Source organism: Apaloderma vittatum, unplaced genomic scaffold (genome assembly GCF_000703405.1).
Source record: "Apaloderma vittatum isolate BGI_N311 unplaced genomic scaffold, ASM70340v1 scaffold41645, whole genome shotgun sequence".
NCBI classification, from domain to species: domain Eukaryota; kingdom Metazoa; phylum Chordata; class Aves; order Trogoniformes; family Trogonidae; genus Apaloderma; species Apaloderma vittatum.
Window position 1 is genome coordinate 838 of NW_009719629.1, and position 19,292 is coordinate 20,129.

The window sequence follows — 19,292 nt, forward strand, 5'->3', positions numbered from 1 at the left end:
TGGGTGCGGTGGTTTAGCCAGTGTGATGCTGTTGGGTTATAGGCTGGACTTGATGATCTCGGAGGTCTTTTCCAGCCTCAGTAGTTCTGTGATTCTGTAAATCAGCATGTAGGCACAGGAAGGGCGATTGGTCCACTCTGTAAAGTTATTTCAGTGTGGGCTTAGAAATGTATTTATGTTTTGTGCTCTGAGATGTCTAGCTTGAGCAGTACGGTAGATGACAGTGTTAATGCTTTGTGAAAAAAAAAATCTGTATTGTTTGGTTCTAGGTTATTGAGCTTGACTTCGATCAGTTACCTGAGGGTGACGAAGTTATAAGTATACTGAAGCAGGAACACACTCAGCTGCACATATGGATCGCCTTAGCGGTTAGTATATATATAAATTATATTTCTAAATATTATATTCAGATAATATCCTTTCTTAATTTTATAAGAAGGAATTCTGAATAGGAACTTAATGGGGTTATTCAGTCACTGATTATTGGCCAGATATTTCTGAATTGACATATGCATATTGACTTTAATATTTTTCTGTGAATCAATGCTGCTTGAGGTCTACTTTCAAGGTGGTTTTTTTTTTATTCCTCATTGCATAGTTTTCCTGGTTTGTGCCTTTGATTATGCACTTCATTAAGAAGTATCTATACTATGGAAAGTGTGGTGAAATGTGAAAAAATTCAAAGAAGTTAAGAGGAAAAACAATTGATTCTTCGCTTGTAAATAGCTGTAAGACTTGGATTTTAGTTTAAAAATACTAAATTGGGATGGTAACAGAAAGATATTTGGCAGTACTGGAATGCCGTTGTCTCATTGTCTCTGCATTTGTCTGATTTATCCCTACATTCTGGAAAAAGAATCTGTGTGACACCTAAAGCATGAATTTGATATGTTTCTTACTTGCTGGGGTTCTGTTGTCTCTTAAAACTGTATGTTGTATAGCTGGAATACTACAAACAAGGGAAAACAGAAGACTTTGTGAAGCTCTTGGAAGCTGCACGCATAGATGGCAACTTGGACTATAGAGACCATGAAAAAGACCAGATGACGTGTCTGGATACTCTGGCAGCGTACTATGTCCAGCAGGCTCGAAAGGAGAAGAACAAAGATAACAAGAAGGAGCTCATTACGCAGGCTACCTTGTTGTATACTATGGCTGACAAAATTATCATGTATGATCAGGTAAAACCAAAATCTGTTTAAAAATCCATAGTAAGTTATTTAGTAATTGTAAAGAAAGCAAGTAGTGATTCACTAAAAGGAAGATGGAAACTGCTCAGGCTTTGAAGTCTATCGGTGTTGTACATGTAAACAAAACCTGTAAGTATCTGAAATGGGTGTGGTGCCAACAGGAATAATGGGACATTATTCTAGCTAGGGACACCTGAACTATGTCAGTCAACTTTTGGGGGTTGGAAGGCGAGGATTGGATGTAACTCTCTTGCTTGATCATATGTAAACTTTAGAAGTGGGTGATAAAGGCCCTTTTCATTTCTTTTTTTCTTCCTGATGTAAGAGAAATAAATTAATCATAGAAGGCATTATAGCATAGCCAGTTAATAGTTCACGTAGTCTGATCATTATATTTTACGAAGACAAATGTACTGCAAATTTTTCTTCTAGAATCACTTGTTGGGAAGAGCCTGCTTTTGTCTTCTTGAAGGTGATAAGATGGACCAAGCTGATGCACAGTTCCACTTTGTGCTGAACCAGTCTCCGAATAATATTCCTGCCCTTCTCGGTATGAGTTCATGGGTATTTGTTTAAAAACCTGGTCTCTGCAGTTGAGTTTTGGCATGAATTATGTGCTTAAGAAGAGGGTGCATGTGAGTGGAGAGAAAGAATGTGATAAAGAAGTGTGCACTTTTCACCAGAAACACATGACAGAGATTACCTTAAGCTTGAGAAGTGTATGTAGGTGGAAGAGCTGGGAAAAAGTGTAATGCTAGCTTCCATCTTTTGAGACACATGGGCATACATCCAGTCCAACTATTTATATTTTCCTGATGATGCCAATGAAACTGTGGATTCTTTTGAAGGTGAAGATACCAGTAGTGAGGGGTCAGTGGGCTGTAACAGTTTTATTTGACGTTTTTCGCTAACTTTTCTCTGGACCAAGAAGGAATTAAGTTTCAGTAGAAAACCATAAACCTGTAAATTTAATGTGTTCCCATGTTTGATTTTTTTTTTTCATATACTTGGTATCATCAAATATAATAAGTTGTATTTGACTGAATTTTCTTTCAATTTTTAACTGTAACTTTGGAAAACTAGCTTAGCACAAGCTTACCACAAGTTTGTTTGTATTTCTGATTTATTCATAACTGGTATGTTCCAACAGGTAAAGCATGCATTTCTTTCAACAAGAAAGATTACAGAGGAGCCCTTGCCTACTACAAGAAAGCATTGCGTACCAATCCAGGTTGCCCAGGTAAGACAGAAAGTTTTTGCCAGTGGAAGTGTTTGCTGTGCTCACAGGCTAACTCAAGTCTCTCTGATTCAGATACATGAGGGCTTTCAAAAAACCTCAGCCATTTTATAGAGGAGTTCAGGTTTCTGTTGACTAGAAGTGTTCCTTAATTATTAGAGAAGGCAATAAGGACTAAGGGTTAAAAAAATGATGCGTTAGCATTAATAGTGAAACAAGACATGAAAAGTAAAATTCTACCTACAGTGCATGATGTGAGTTTTCCTGGTGGTGTATGATACATTTTCATAAAAGTAGTTTTTTGTTTGTTTAGTTCCAGAGCCTTTTGGAGATAGAGACCAATGCGGTGGGGTGTATGAAGAAATATAGTCTTACTAATCTGTTAAAGTTAATTTTGCTGTCAAGTGTAAGAGGCAGCCTTTAAAAACAGCAAGTTGCTAGATGGCTTTACAAGTTTCAAAGAAATATTGGAAATTCTGCATTCACTTTAATTGGTGTTCAGAATGTAAAGAAGTCATAAAGTTGGAATTTGGGGATTCTGAACGGTGTCGTCTTGTTCTCTAGCTGAGGTTCGATTAGGCATGGGCCACTGCTTCGTGAAACTGAACAAGTTGGAAAAAGCTCGCTTAGCATTCAGCCGGGCTCTGGAGTTAAATTCAAAATGCGTAGGGGCTTTGGTTGGACTGGCTGTTTTGGAACTCAATAATAAAGAGGTGGGTATGACTTAACAAGAATCTATACTCAGTTTACTTTCCTTTTATCTGAAAAAGCAAAGTAGTCCAGTTTTTTAAAGGGGTAATAACTTTTGTGGTTGAATAATTTTAAGTCTGTCACTACTGAATGATGTTATATATATGTATTTGTGATGTGAGTAGTGCTTTCTGCATAACTTTCCTTTGTTGTTAAAAATCTTCAACTCTGTTGTTTATAGAGGTGTTAAGTAGAGAAAAACAAGGCTAAATTAACTACTTAAATTAAAATAATAAACATTTGTGGTGACTTGTGTGAATGCATGTCCAATCGCTTAAGCAAAAAAACCCACTTGTTTTCAAAATAATATTTTAATGAGAAGTAGTTATAATATATATGATAATCAGCCTTACTCAGTCATTTGTGACTCTGTGAAGGTGAGCTAAATCAGTTTGTACTTGGAGGCCTCACTTGCAATGGCAGCTATATTCCAGAGAATCAGGAATACTTTTTGAAAGACCACCATGCTAACAGGAAGGTCAGGGTAGTCCCAGGAGATTAGTCCTGGACTTTAAAGAACACAAGCTTTCAAATAAGTGTTAAAAATTGCATTCAAGCTGTCATGGCATGCATGCCACGTGGTAAACCGAAGATCAAGCAAGAAAAATTTTTAGTAGGCTGATGAAGCTATGATAAAGTGGCAATTCTACCTCTCTACATATTGTATCATGAGAAAAATAGATACGCTCGTATAGCTTAACTGGGATCATAAAATCGGAGATTGTTAATCCATGCTAAAGAAGTTATCAGTGGGCGATGGGATCTTTAAATGTTTTAACAAAATAATATTTGTATTTCTTCAGGAAAGAAGTTGATACACTGATATCTCTATGTAAACACCATAAACTTACACCATTTTTTTAATTAGAACTTAAGTTCTAGTTGCTCTTAATTCAACATCCAAATTTCTTGTTTAGAATTTTAATGTAAGAATATTTTCATTTACTGGTGAATGAATCATGTAGAAGTTTGAAACCTAAACCAAATAGGAACTGCGTACATTGAATGGTAGAAGAAAGACCATCAGGGTGTGAGTGTGAAATGTCAAAGGACACAAAGACTAAGGTTTCTTGGTTTTTTTTGTCCTAGAAAGTCCTGCTCTATTTTTTTTGCATACTTATGTGATGGCTTCATTTCCCATTTCCCACCTGTATGCTGCAGGGAGTAAAGCTAATGCCTGAATTTACTTTTTCTATGTGAGCCCAGCAAGGTTTTGTCAGAGTTCCTGCAGTGGCCTAGCCTGAAGAATTTGTGAAGATGTTAATAAGATTCAGCTATTGAGATGCTGCTGATACCTGTCAATGTTTTGTTTAGGCTGATTCCATCAAGAATGGTGTTCAACTCCTCTCTAGGGCGTACACAATTGATCCCAGTAATCCAATGGTGTTAAATCACTTGGCCAATCACTTCTTCTTCAAGAAGGTAAGAAGTCTATGGAATTTTACGGTTAAATACTTGATAATCTCTGAATAGCAAGGATTCTCGTGTTAGTTTCAATCTCATTTCATCAGGCTAAGTGGTGCCTAATATGGAACTGTTGAAGTGTAGAGCTGTTTGCTTAAATTTTGTTTAAACTTTTCTCAAGAAAGCCAAGAAGAGGTACACTTACACTGACTTATATCAAGGTCACCTTTATGTCCTGAAGGGGTTTGGGGTGTTGCTTTTTTGTTTGTTTCTTTTTTTCTCTCTCCTTCCTCTTTCGTGCTTTAACATATGAAATAGAGAACAGAACAGTAACTACTAAAACTAAATCTGTTGTTACTAATTTAGTCAGTGCTATAGCGAAAGCTTTCTTGTGTTTTTAGCTATCCTTGTTTAAATAATAAATCGCTTCTCCATAAATGAAGGCTTTCAAATTTCATTTAACTTCATTTTTTTCAGGACTATGGTAAAGTGCAACACTTGGCTCTTCATGCTTTCCATAATACGGAAGTTGAAGCGATGCAGGCAGAGAGCTGTTATCAGCTGGCTAGGTCTTTTCACGTACAGGTAAGGCAGTTTTTAAGAGCCCCTTTTGAGACTACACTTAAAAATCTGTGCTATTAACGTTCATACAAAGTTTACCTTTGAAGACACTACCTGTTCTTTATTTGCTTTTTTCATTAGGAAGATTATGATCAAGCTTTCCAGTATTATTACCAGGCCACTCAGTTTGCGTCATCCTCTTTTGTACTTCCATTTTTTGGATTGGGTCAAATGTACATTTATCGAGGGGACAAAGAGAATGCATCACAATGCTTTGAGAAAGTTTTGAAAGCCTATCCTAACAATTATGAGACCATGAAAATCCTTGGATCTCTGTATGCGGCTTCAGAAGACCAGGAGAAACGGGATATTGCAAAGGTGAGTTTTGCTCCTGCCAGCATCATACTTCTACGTACAGGAGTTGAACTTAAAAGTCAGACTTGAAATGACACTGTACCTTAAGTTGCATGAAACTCAGGATTACTTGGCTGTAGGTGTGGAATGTTTAATATTGGCTCTCATAAGAGATCCTTCTGAGTCTGGAGAGTCACAGTTTCTGGACAGAACTGGGACTCCTGCTGGGCTCTGGCTAAAGCAAGTCCAGGAATTTAGAGGAGCCCCAGACTCACGTTTGTATTTGGTACTATGAAAAAGGCAGAGTTCTTCCTATATATGGTAAGATTCTCTGAAGATGGTAAGTTAGCTAGTTATTTCCTGAAGACAGCAAATTTGCTAGTGATTTCCAGAATACTCTTGTCTTAGCTTAACTGGGAGGGATATTGTTATGCTTTTTTAAAATGGGGTTTTAAATCTAGTGTTGGATAAATAAATGCAAAAAATGTTACACTTTTCTAGCTTCTGGTATTGATATAATAGTTTCTGCTTCTTTAAGACTTTAAGCAGGTGTTACGTTTTACAGAAAAATATAATAATGAAGGAAGGAGACTAATACAACTTTTTTGTGACCAAACTGCAGATTTTTAGGATGTTTTTGGTATTCTTTGTGGTTTGGTATTTCTTTGTATTGTTAAGGTTGATGCCTTCACTCTTTGCTTTGATTTTATTTCTATGTTTTCTGAACAGTATACGTGTCCAGAAAGAGACATAATTATTTTCTGCTGGTTTTCAGGGACATCTTAAGAAAGTCACAGAACAATATCCTGATGATGTAGAGGCATGGATTGAGCTAGCCCAAATTCTAGAACAGACTGATATACAGGTATTACTAATGCACACTTGATGAATTACGTGTGCTTTTCATAAGAGCACATAGAGCTCATTCTCTTCTCTCTTTCATCCACTTTTTCTTTCTTTGTGAAGGGTGCACTGTCAGCCTATGGTACAGCCACACGCATTCTGCAAGAGAAAGTACAGGCTGATGTGCCACCAGAGATTTTGAATAATGTAGGTGCTCTGCACTTCAGGCTGGGAAACCTAGGAGAAGCAAAGGTATCTAATTACTGAAAGTTTGAACTGAGTTTCCTGATCACCCAGAAATTTTTCTTTAAGAGTATTCTGGAGTGCTTTATTCCTTTTTTTTTCTTTTTATACTTTAGAAATATTTTTTGGCATCACTGGATCGTGCAAAAGCGGAAGCTGAACATGATGAGCATTATTACAATGCTATATCTGTAACAACGTCCTATAACCTTGCCAGACTATATGAGGCGATGTGTGAATTTCATGAAGCGGAAAAGCTGTATAAAAACATTTTAAGAGAGCATCCTAATTACGTTGATTGTAAGAAACGTTTGGTGTTTTAGTTCCACAATCATTCTTATAATACCAAAAATCTTCCCATATATAGTGTTGTCTGATCCCCTTATACCTGTCTTAACTTCTTCTCATAGTAGTTTTGTGTCTGCATTATCTACCTGCTATATTCCCCACTTCTTTCACTTCTTTTCTTTTTTTTTTTTTCTTTTAAGACTTGCATCATTGTTCGAGCCATCTCCAGATTTAAGCTTTCTAGTTACTGGCAAATCATACCACACTCAAAAAATCGAGCAAAACTGGCTCATCTAGACTTGGATGCTGTTGCTCACTTGTTCCTCACCCCCAGCAAAGCACCTTCCCAAAGCTTGCAGAGATGGGAGAGGTGTTTAAAGTGGAGGGAGGAGAATTATGTAACTGATGTGTCCCTCTTTTCTTTGAGGTTTCTCAACTGTGTTTCACTTATGAAATGAATTAAAAACACTTACAGTACTTTAACTCTTAGAAATCTGCACTGTCTATAGCACCGTTTTGAATGAGTATTTCTGTTTGCGTGGTGTGTTTCCCTGTGAATAGAATATGGAAGGTGTCTTAATGTTTGCTGTCCTTAGATCAAGGAAAAGATTTCTTTTGAAATTCATGTATGGCCAGTATTTTCTTTGAGATGACTGTAACCCGTTTCCTGATTTTCATATTATTTTGGTTTTATTTTTAGGCTACTTGCGCTTGGGAGCTATGGCTAGGGATAAAGGAAATTTTTATGAGGCTTCCGATTGGTTTAAGGAAGCACTTCAGATAAATCAGGTTTGTAACCCTTTAAGCATTTAAAGTTTAAAAACTTAAAATAGTAACTTATCAAAAGGAAAATAAAATCTTACGTTGCATTTTTATTTTGTTTATTCACAAACTGTGGGAGGAAGAGAGAATTACTGTAATCTGCTCTCTGTGTGTTTCTTTGTATTTTTAAATTTTTTTTAAATACAGAATTCTTTTAAAGAAAAATAGCATTTTATACCTGAAAAAGTAACCTTGCAAGAATAAAACAATGCTTTTGCAAATTTCTTTAGGACCATCCGGATGCTTGGTCCCTGATTGGTAATCTTCACTTGGCTAAACAAGAGTGGGGTCCAGGACAGAAGAAATTTGAAAGAATATTAAAACAGCCCTCCACACAAAACGATACTTACTCCATGCTGGCTCTTGGAAATGTCTGGTTGCAGACTCTCCATCAACCTACAAGAGACAGAGAAAAGGTAGTTGGGCATCTGTCTGCCCTGTGTATGGTTTTATTTATTTAAATTTTGTATATTCTTAGCTACTTGGAGCCTATCCTTGATGCCTATTTGGCATCTTGTAGTCCATAAAACTTGTAGGTAGATCTTTTAATACTCCGTTATAGAAGTGAGTGATCAATTGGAATACTTCTTTCTGCAGGAGAAACGTCATCAAGACCGTGCGTTAGCGATCTACAAGCAGGTACTCAGAAATGATCCGAAGAACTTGTATGCTGCTAATGGCATAGGTGAGTATTAGACTCTAATTTTCCTTCAGAGGTGATGATATTTTTATGTTTCGTGCCCTAACATGGAATTGTTTTTGCAGGGCCTGAGCGCTATGTACTGGAGCATGGGAAAGAATAGCTTTAATGTGGCAGCTACGTCACGTAGTTTTTAGTGGGGGACTTTATTCAGGATGTATTTTGTTTGCTTTGCTAGGAGGACATAGTACATGAACCTGAAAGCTTATGCTGTACATATTACTTTCCCCTTAGGAGCTGTCTTGGCGCATAAAGGATATTTCCGTGAAGCTCGTGATGTTTTTGCCCAAGTGAGAGAGGCAACAGCAGATATCAGTGATGTGTGGCTGAATCTGGCACATATCTACGTGGAACAGAAACAGTACATCAGTGCTGTGCAGATGGTAACATCTCTAAGTTGAACTACATAATACGTTGGGCTAGATGACTTCTACTAGATGTTTTTCTACTGTCGTAGCAGCTGTGAAAGTTTCTGAATAATACTTTAACAAGTTGTTCAAAAGGCATCCAGTACTGAAAAGGATAAGTTTTGTAACTTTTTGAAGTCTTAATTCCAGACCCACAAAACCTACAGTAACAGGTTGTCTTTTACAGTTTTGAACAACTAGATATCCCTTGACATGCCACCTTATTCAGCTAGGTGGACAGAACAAATTTGATGTTATCTGAAATGTGTGGGGTTTTTGTTTTGTGTTTTAACTGATTGCACCGGATATATGAAATTGCTATCTTAAATATATTTAAATTTGTAAAATACCTTGAATGAATAATAGATTTATTCCCCACACACTGCAGAGAATAATTGAGTGCTCTTAAAATGAGTCCTGTTTGTTGTATTTTGTTACAATAGATGGTACCTGCAAAGTATTCTATTGTATTTTAAGACCTACAGAGCTTTCTGGACTGCTATCAGTTTCCAGAAAAATCAGGTACTTGCTATCGATAGCAGAAAGAATTTTTTTGATCAGTGAAAAGGAGGCATCCATGTAGCGTGGCAAACATCTTTAAAAAACAGAAGGCATATTAACAGCAATGCTTTTTCGAAATAGAAATACTTGCTGAAGTTAGCAAACCATGATAACTAACCATTGTCACCTCTCAACTTCATGATTTTTTTTTTTTTTCCCTCATTTCAGTATGAAAACTGTCTCAGGAAGTTCTATAAGCATCAAAATACTGAAGTATTGTTATATTTGGCCAGGGCGCTTTTCAAATGTGGCAAATTACAGGAGTGCAAACAAACTTTGTTAAAGGTATGAATATAAAGCATCATATAACACAGAATAAAATGGCTTTTAAGTTGATGCGTACTTGTTTATCTTTAAACTCAGTAGTCTGGGGTTGAAATAATGGTGCTTGTTTTCTCTGTGTTACTTCAGTATCTCTGTATCATGTTGTAGCACACCTTAAAACCATCTTTTTTTATTTACAGGCCAGGCATGTGGCACCAAGTGATACAGTCCTTATGTTTAATGTGGCTTTAGTACTACAAAGACTGGCTACCTCTGTCCTGAAAGATGAAAAAAGCAATCTAAAGGAGGTGCTTAATGCTGTGAAAGAACTGGAGCTAGCTCACAGGTAAAGGTGATATATTTCTAATCATTGTTATTCCCTTACAGTAAATTTGAAGTATTAGTCACAAATCTAATTAGAAGCACAATCATCCCTTACTGTACATAATTCTAGAGTTTCTAGTAGGAAAACAAAGTTTGGGCCTGACAAAACTACGTATTCAGAGTTTGCTCCAGAGCCAGTTGTATTTTACCAGGTGGCCAATATGTATTTCTCAAAGGGTTTTGTGTTACTGTAACTAAGGTGCACCACTTCCTGAAAGAGCATAACTGAAAAAAGATGTTCAAAATTACTCTATGGATTTAGTACTTTTTTTTTTCCCTTCCAAAACAACCTATAAGGTCAAAAAGCAAAACTATATTATATACGCCTAGTTAGTGACTGGTAGTCCTTGCAAACTAGTTTTGTCCACCTGTTCGCAAGTAAAGCTTAAGTTCTCTCGTGGCTTAAGAACAGCAGGAGTTCCTCTAAGTGTGTTTGAGATGTTTTAGTTCTCTTAAAAAATAAAAATAAAAAAATGCAGGGCGGAAAACTGATTAATCTGACCGAATTGCCACTGTCTTTGAAGAGAAAGCTTTCCACTATTTATTCTTCTCCTCAGTATTGCTGCTGTAGCTGGTGCTTACTTTATGCCTTCCTGCCTCTGCTGTTTTGGTGTGGATAGATATTGTCTTTAAGTAATTTTGTCAACTAAAGCAAACCTTTCACAATTCTAGTGTTCTACATAATGCAAACTAAACATTCAAACCTAAATTCTAAATTTAATTCAGTTTAGAAGTTTTTTGCTTATTGTCTTGAGCAAGTTTCATGAAATCTTTTACTTTCGCCCATTAACTAAAAATTCAGATGTCTATCATATTTTGGAAAGTATTTTCTTTAATTTAAAGCTTGAGCAAGGAATTACTTTCTTCATATGCACAAGAATTTGAGTTCAGTCTAGCACAAACCTTCATTTAAAATGCCTCTGATGGAATATGGGAAGAAACTGTGGCAACTTCGGAAGTTAGAAAGACTTTTTCCTTTAAATGAATTGGAGAAAATATTTTCAAAACACTGTTCATGGTAGTTTACTCACCTACTTGAAGGGTTTTTTTGTATTTGCAAGGGCCCATTAACTAGATTCAAGGAGGCTGTTCTCGAAGGATTTAAAAAAATTAGCTTTTCTTCCTTTTCTTATGATCATTTCAAGCACTTTAAGCTGTGACAGATAAGGAATAAATCTACTAGGGTCAGCAATGCACTTACTGCTAAGAGCCAGTAAATGAAATCTTAGAATTCTCTTTAGAATTTTTCTCAGTTTTTGTTTTGCTCTAGCATAGTTTTAGAATGTTTTAAATTTGGAGAACTCAGTGTCCTTTTATACCCCTGTATTAAAAGGGGCTGCATACAGAGAAAACCAAGGAGGTCTCCTCATCAGTTGAGTTTTATAGGATTGTAATTCAGGAGAGAATGCTTTGTTTTAAGGCAAAACTACAATAAATATGTAAGTAATGCTATATTTGCTTAGTTTTGTTTGCTGGTTTTTTTTCCTCCAGGTACTTCAGTTACTTGAGTAAAGTAGGTGATAAGATGAGATTTGATTTGGCACTTGCTGCTACGGAAGCCAGGTAAAAAAGCCAACCAAACCCACAAACAGGTCCTTCATTCAGATGCTGAGTGGAATCTTTTTATTTTGTTCTTTTCATAGTAAAGCTGCATTCCAAAATTTTAACTGACAGTTTCTTGAACATAGAAATACAAGTACAGGGTCACTCCCTTATTACTCTTCCATTCTTTTCCTGTCTCTGCTTTCTAATGTTTTTGTGTGGCATAAAATTCTCAACATGTGGTGTCTGCCACGAGCTGGAGCCTGCAAAACCGTAGCTGTCCTGATGGCAAGATTTTCATAGCCATATACAAGTAACATCTCTTGGCCGTCATGCACTCTACATCTTAGATGGGTAGCATTAAAGCACTTTGTATGGAAAAAACCTTTAATCTTTTAATATTAAAAGAAATGTTATTGCAACATTAGCTAAGAGGGTATTAAAAGCACCTTGCTTTGATGTTTCATGAGACTTCTTAAACACTTTATGCAACGTTAACTCTTTTTTTAAAGTGGAGTCTGTACTTGCCTTTCTGATTAGGTTTGTTAGTATGTTGTGATTCCATACAAGTTCCTGCTAAATACTTCTGAAGCTGTCCAGATTAGTTGGGATGATTCCTTTTGTGCTCGTGTGGTTTGTTTGGTATATGGATTGACTAAATTTTAAATGTGAAGCCATATGTTTTGATATTGTATATTGCAAGATAATTTAGTATACTAGAAAGTAGTTCAATTTACTCAGAAATCTGTACTATTCCTCTATTGTGCTATTTCATGTAGTTTTTTTTTTCCTTTATGATAGGAACATAGTGCAGACGCAGGCTGTCTGTAAAACTGTTTCTTCTTGTGGTATGTGTCTGCCACCTTCCTTCCCTTGAACACGTTGCATGTTACAGGCAATGCTCGGACCTGCTGAGTCAAGCACAGTATCACGTGGCTCGGGCACGCAAGCAGGATGAAGAGGAGAGGGAGCTGCGGGCAAAGCAAGAGCAGGAAAAGGAGCTGCTTCGCCAAAAACTACTTAAAGAACAGGTTTCATTCTGTTACATTTTGTATATTATACTTTTAAAAAACCTAGACTTTATTTTAGGAAAGCGTACGTATAACTGTGTATAGATAGATAGATGCTGCTGTTACTCTCTGTTGGTACCTGGTACTAGTAGCTATTTATGATGTATATATTTTTGTCTAGTAACTATTTTTCTTACTTATAGTAAGCGCTAGCAGAAAATGTAACAATGAGGAGGTGATACTCACTATTTGTTCCTCATAGCCTCAGAAATACGTTTTTGTAATGAAATAAAATTGGTGCTCCAGAACGTCTGCCATGAAATTTCTGCACTGACAGACTGGATGAGGAAGCACTTAGTGCAACAGTTGTTTCGGACTTTTTATCTACTCCAGCAGAGGCTTGTAGAAGACTCTCCCCTGGCCCATGTGGATGTTTTGCAATGACATAAACTGTCAAAAGTCAATTTTCTGGTTTCTCGGCAGCAGATAAAGAATACTTCTCTGATTATACTCACTGCAGTGCTGCAAATACGGTAGTAATGGTTGGTTTTCTCTCTCTTTCAGGAAGAGAAGCGCCTAAGAGAAAAAGAAGAACAGAAGAAACTTTTGGAACAAAGAGCTCAATATGTGGAGAAAACCAAGAATATTCTCATGTTCACTGGTGAAGTAGAAGGATCAAAGGAGAAAAAACGTGGTGGCGGTGGAGGCAGGGTAGAACAGATTTGTTTTTATCTCCTTCATTTTCCCTTTTGATACATGGTCCCTTGCAGTCACACAGGTTTTTAATTTCAAGCTCCTAGGCTCTGCTGAGTAAGATTGTGCAGGTTTAATACCCAGATGTGTGAACTGGAAGATATACTTAAAAGTTCCAAGTATAGTGGCATCACCAATATCTGTTCTATTCAATTGTTAAAATAACAGGGGAAAAAAATGTTTCATTATGTGCAAATTTGAAATCAGTTTCTGAGTTATATCCATCTAGAGATGATGAGAAAGTTGGCACAAAAGGTCTGTATTTTCACACCTTTGAAAATGTGTTCAGATAAAGTTTCTATTTTCACTTGTTTTCTGGTACCTATTTAACTGGAAGGTGACTAATAGGCTATATGATGGGGCTTTTTTTTATTACAGCGTTCCAAAAAAGGAGCAGGGGAATTTGATGAGTTCGTCAACGATGACAGTGATGAAGATCTGCCCATGTCTAGAAAGAAAAAGAAGAGGAAGGGCAGTGGTAGTGAACAAGATGGAGAAGAAGAGGAGACTGAGAGAAAGAAGAAGAAGAGGAGGAGGTAACTGAATGTTAGACTTCCCTGAGAAATAGCATGGCTTTTAAATATGTTCTTCTGCAGTTTTTTGTAAGAGTTTAAAAAAAGATCCCCTGTCAAGAGGTCTCATGATTGATTTAGTAACACCTTGATAAACCAGACATTTATTGAGACCAACTATTTTGCTTGTGTTAAGATCCTGCAGTACTGTGCTTTACGTCATCTAAAATACGTTTCTGTTTAAGACCCCAGAAGGCAGATGAGGGGAGTGATGATGAGGAACATGAAAACGGTCCAAGACCTAAAAAACGACGTCCACCCAAAGCAGAGAAGAAGAAGGCTGTAAGTTGAACCCTGAATAACTGCATCACTTTCTAAATATGCATTTGGAGTTCAGCATCACCCCAGTCGAGACAGATTTCTTCATGTTTGAAGCTATCTAGAATTAAGTGAAAATAAATGGAAGATTTTTTTAAAAGCATGTCTGGTTTTCTTATTATGTTTGTGCATTTGGGCACGTACTATGCTTTAACCAGCCACGTGAACAAGCAGCCCTTTGTTTTTTATCCCATACAGCCCAAACCAGAACGTCTCCCTCCTTCAATGAAAGGAAAGATCAAATCAAAAGCCATCATTTCATCAAGTGATGATTCTTCTGATGAGGATAAACTCAAAATTGCTGATGATGGGTAAGAACCTTAATTAACTTTGTGTGTACTAAAGATTCAGCGCATGCTGTCAAGAGAAACTGCGGTGCTAATAATGAGAGAATATGAAGATAATGAGAAGTGTTCCATCGTACTCACAGCATCACTTTCCATTGCAAATTAATTCCACTCATTCTTCTCATCCTGATAACACTAGCATTACTCAAATCCTGTTGTATTATTTTATTTTTAAGCTAAAGATAGCATTTTTAATACTTCTTACTTTTTCCCCCCTACAGACATGCTAGGAATAGCAACAGTGATTCAGACGATGGGGAACAGCAGCACAGTAAACGCATTGTTTCTGATAGCGATTCTGATAACAGAAACAAATCTGGTAGCGAGGCAGGCAGTCCGAGGAGGTCCAGCGTCCACCAGTCTGAGGAGGATTCTGACAGTGACAGGTCGGCTAGAAAAAGGAGGCGGTCAGATTCGGAGCAGTCTGACAATGAGTCTGTACAGTCGGGAAGAAGTCGTTCCGGTGGTTCAGAAAACGAATCTCGCCCAGCTTCTCGCAGTGCTGACTCAGACAGAGATTCTGAGAGAGGATCTGACAACGAGGGTTCTGGCCGAGGATCTGGTAATGAATCTGAACCAGAGGGATCCAATGATGAGGGGTCTGAAGGTGGCTCAGATGACAGTGATTAGATTACAGACCATCTTTTTAAAATGTTCATGTAAATACATTTCAGTTATAGGGAAAATGCAATTTTTATATTTGAAAACTGTGATTTAAAAAAAACCTTAATGTTTTAGTTAACTGTTGTGAGACCTTCCTGTGATTCTGTTAGCAACTAATGGATGTTTCTATAAATTGGCTTATGGTGTATCCTAAAACTGAAACTGCTGTAGACGAAGAACATAATCCCTGTGCTATAATGAGCACACCATGGATGGAATGCATGTAAAAAACTGTGGAACTTAAAATCTCTGTTCAGGTGGTTACGGTGTGGCTAAAAGCGTGTGTTCTGTGCTTACTCGTGCACAGATGGATCTTAAAATCCTACCAAATGGAACAAAGAGCTGTGGATATTAATCTTTTTCCTCATTCTGAATAAAGGTCAGTAGGGAGGTTTTTCTTACTTTCTATTAAGGAGTTGCATCATGGCAAATGTATTCTTTATGTTTCCAAGAGTTTGTTCTTTTGCTTCTGTTTTTGTGTTAAATCAGGTGAAAAGATGCAAATATTAAAGAAATTTTATAAAGTAATGATACAGATGTAGATGAAATATTTAAATTGGCAGGCAAAAAGAACAAATCTGAGAACTCCATATTACTTAAGAAAGGTAAAGCCACCAGTGTCACAATAAACTGTTCCTGCTCATTGGCTTGGAGTGATTTATTTTGCCTCTAAAAAGATATAAGTGGGAAACCTGAAAATGTTAAATTTGACTAAGGAATCACTTTTGAGCAAGTAATCTTTAATTTAGCTCAGGTAAATGGCTTTTGGAATTAAGGCCTTTGCACATAATGCATTCAGAAACAACAGAGTGTGTGTTGTAGACTAAAGTGAATCTGATTTCTTCCTTCAGTTCTGAAAAACTCAGTATTTTGCACCAGTCCAGCAATTTTTTTCTGGCTTTCCTCATTAGCGATCAAGGCCTATGATCAGTATTCACTAAGAGAAGATTATGTAGATCTGGATAGTACCTTATTCCTTTTTTTAATAAACTGTGTAGCCTCAGCTATATTGTTTTGTGTTTACAAGGTCTGGATTGTCACTACAGATAGTTCATGTACTAACTGAAAGTTAAGTTTCCCATGCTGCTATTTCTGGTTTGCTGTGAGCGTTAGCTGTTCTCGTTGTGTATGTTGTTTTTATGTGTTTATGGGCTGTTGGTAACCATAGCAGACAACGCAGAACGTGGAACAGTTGAGATACCTCTTTTTCTGGTGCAGTTTGGAATCATGTTTCTCTATGTGGTCTTATCTAAAACTTAAATGCTTGGTAATGTTCAGAGTAGAAGAACAGCTGTCATGCCTCTTGGATTTGAGCAAAACTGAATCTTGACTCAGTCTTCTTGTTGATATAGTCACTTAGGTGGAAGAATTGCGACAATCCAAGATGGGAAGCTAGATTGCTTTGAAAACATACATGAGGAAGATTTCTGGCCCGTGAAGGAAATCATTCTCCTGTCAAGAGAGTCATGACCCAGGTGCTCACCTCTTTAAGAATCACAGGGAAGCAGTGGATAGATGAGGTGTGTGTGCTTGATGGCACACTGCTTCACTTCTGAAGCTAGGAGAATGTGTGAGGAAAATAGTGCAACTGAAGAAAAGTAATACATGCAAGGTGAAACAAGTGGAGCACCAACAGCAGTGACAGTGAGAATAACCAGCTTTAACAACAGGAAAATGTACAACGCTGGCATCGTAGAAACCTCTTCCTGTCTCAGACACAGCTCTACTATCATAACCTTTTCTATCATGTTACTGTGTCTTTCTTATGACAGGTCTGAAGGTCTTGGTTTGGTGCTATATGTAGCAAAATGTATTTCCTCTAGGCAAAAGTTGTAGATAAAGTGTTGAGTGGGTCTTGAGATCTGGAGATGAATATTGTCAGTAAGTGTAAAATAAAAAGTGTTTCCATATATTGATTTTCTGAGCAGTAATTGTGCTTTTGAGATTTCTACAGTCAGAAAGGAGGCTTGTAAGAATAGATATGACTTGAAAAGTCTTGAAATGCATGATGTATGAGGCCAATCAGCAGGGAAAGAAAGAGGACAGGGGTTGCTTTTGCTTCTCTCTTCCCCGGCGTGTACTGAGCAAAGGGGAAAAAAAAAAAAAAAACAAAAACAAAAAAAAAAACAACCAATCCAGGAGCAAGCTTTACTTTTTGCTTCCTTTGGATTAGGAGGGTTAATGGGAGGGTTAAGGTTATATAAAAGGTCACGTATTGCTGTAATTGGAGAGGAATCTGTATTTTAGCTTAATATGTATTTTCTAATGCTTGTTTTTTGAAAGCGCAGTGGTGGAATAATGTTGCCGTCATTCTCTCTTGGCAGCATTCCCTGCTTTCTGAAGTAGGTGGTTGGCTTGCAGCTATTAAATTCCTTTATTTATAGCACTAATCCATTCCCAGATAAAATGCAGGGAGTTAGAAGTGTAATACTGACTTGCTCTGGAAGTGTTTTATTCCTAGTTTGTTATGCATGCACTAACAAGTTGTATGGCTGTATGAAAAGAGTGGTTCCTGTTGAGCTCGGTTGCAGCTTTAGCATTTTGCTCTCCGTTAGAAAGGGCTCATGCAGCTGTTAGCAAGCAGTTGGCTTAAAAAAAGATGTGCCTCATTCCTGAAATTTATAGACAAGGATCTTCACAGAACAAACACTTCAGATGTAACTTAGAAAAATTTTAAAGTTGCTGAGTTGTGTGTGTTTTTCAGGGAGTTGGGTTTGGTTTTGTTTTTGGGGTGCTTTGGATGGTTTTTTGGTGGTGTGAGGATTTTTTTGTTTGTTTGGTTGTTTTGTTTGTTTGGGTTTTTTTAATCCACCTACTCAAGTTTTTCTCTTTCAGAAACTCTTCCAGGTCAGTACTTTGTGGGAAGGAGTAGCTGTCACTGCTGAATAAAAAGACACCTGCATGTGAATTGATTCGTTCTCTTTTTAATGTCTGCCTCTGCTAACACAACAACAGCAGTTTGTCTGCATAGAAGCAAGGTACAGGGATATATTTGGAAATGTGCTTCCAAGGAATGCTTTAGACAAGGCGAGACTGATGTATTCCAGCTAAAATTATATCAGTTCTTTTATGAGGAAGGGCCTCTTTTTGGGAATAAGTTGTTTTCCATGTGAAATATTTCACTGTTGAGAGCAATGCTTGTTGTAGCAGGACCTCTTCCTCCTGCGCCCATTGAAAGTGGTGCATTAGGGGTCAATAAATCCTGTAGACACCTTATATTAAAACTTGTGGGTTTTCTGAAACAGGTTTCCTCCCTACTTTGATTTGTGTAGTTTCTTTACTCTTACGATGTTTTCTGATGACCTACTTGTTCGATAGTAGTAGCTAACTTACAGTAAATGAATCTTGAATTGAGAAGTTGCCTGGAAAAATCCCTACAGCTGGAGCTGCAGTCAGCAAGGACAAACTCAGTGTTGAATTGGGTTACAAAACAAGTTGACAAAATGGATGTGAAAAAGGGTATGTAACCAAATGCTTATTCTTCTCATAGCTAGCAGTACACTTTCCTAATACTAGTCTTTTATTATTTAGCTAAACAATGTGGTTCTACAGAAAAGGATTTGAATTTGAGACAGAATCTAAGGGAAGAGCAAATAGGGAATACTTAGGAGAGGAACTCAAAGTAAGTATACTGAAAACATGCAGTATTTCTGTCCTGTCTGTGAATTTCAATCCACATCTGCTCAAACTTTGTGTTGGCTTATACTAGAAGTACCTGAAACTTTAGGATTTCTTAGTATTTACAGAACCTGTAGAAGGTGCAGTTGTATAGTCATGGAGTTCATCTGGTTTTTTTCTTCCATTCATTACTATGAGAGAGGTTAAGAATGCTCATCATAGTTATGTTTTTCTTTGAATTAAGATTGTTTTATTGTTTAACTGTCCCTCTGGGTTCCTCGCTTCCCTTTTACGTTTACCGTGATGATTTCTTACTGAGTTGTACAGTACCTAAAATACTGGAACTCAAACTTGATCAGATTTCCAGCTGCTATTTTAAAATAATATTTATAATTTAACTTCTTTGGTTGTTGCTTTTAATAATAATGCAAGAACATATTTTGCTAAACTGTTGTACTGTT

General features: G+C 37.0%; 1 protein-coding gene across 1 annotated transcript; it reads left to right on the forward strand.

The window, feature by feature from the left end:
• Nucleotides 1-269: 269 nt before the first annotated feature.
• On the forward strand, nt 270-15,502 carry CTR9 (CTR9, Paf1/RNA polymerase II complex component; the record flags this gene model as incomplete). Its single annotated transcript, XM_009870689.1, has 24 exons — nt 270-368; nt 942-1,181; nt 1,623-1,740; nt 2,341-2,430; nt 2,992-3,140; nt 4,492-4,599; nt 5,059-5,166; nt 5,284-5,520; nt 6,272-6,361; nt 6,463-6,591; nt 6,699-6,882; nt 7,571-7,659; nt 7,923-8,108; nt 8,290-8,377; nt 8,627-8,775; nt 9,529-9,645; nt 9,825-9,970; nt 11,500-11,571; nt 12,446-12,581; nt 13,125-13,271; nt 13,692-13,849; nt 14,071-14,167; nt 14,402-14,514; nt 14,772-15,502. Coding segments are annotated over 24 exons (3,459 nt in total), but the record flags the coding sequence as incomplete, so codon positions are not given.
• Nucleotides 15,503-19,292: the final 3,790 nt, after the last annotated feature.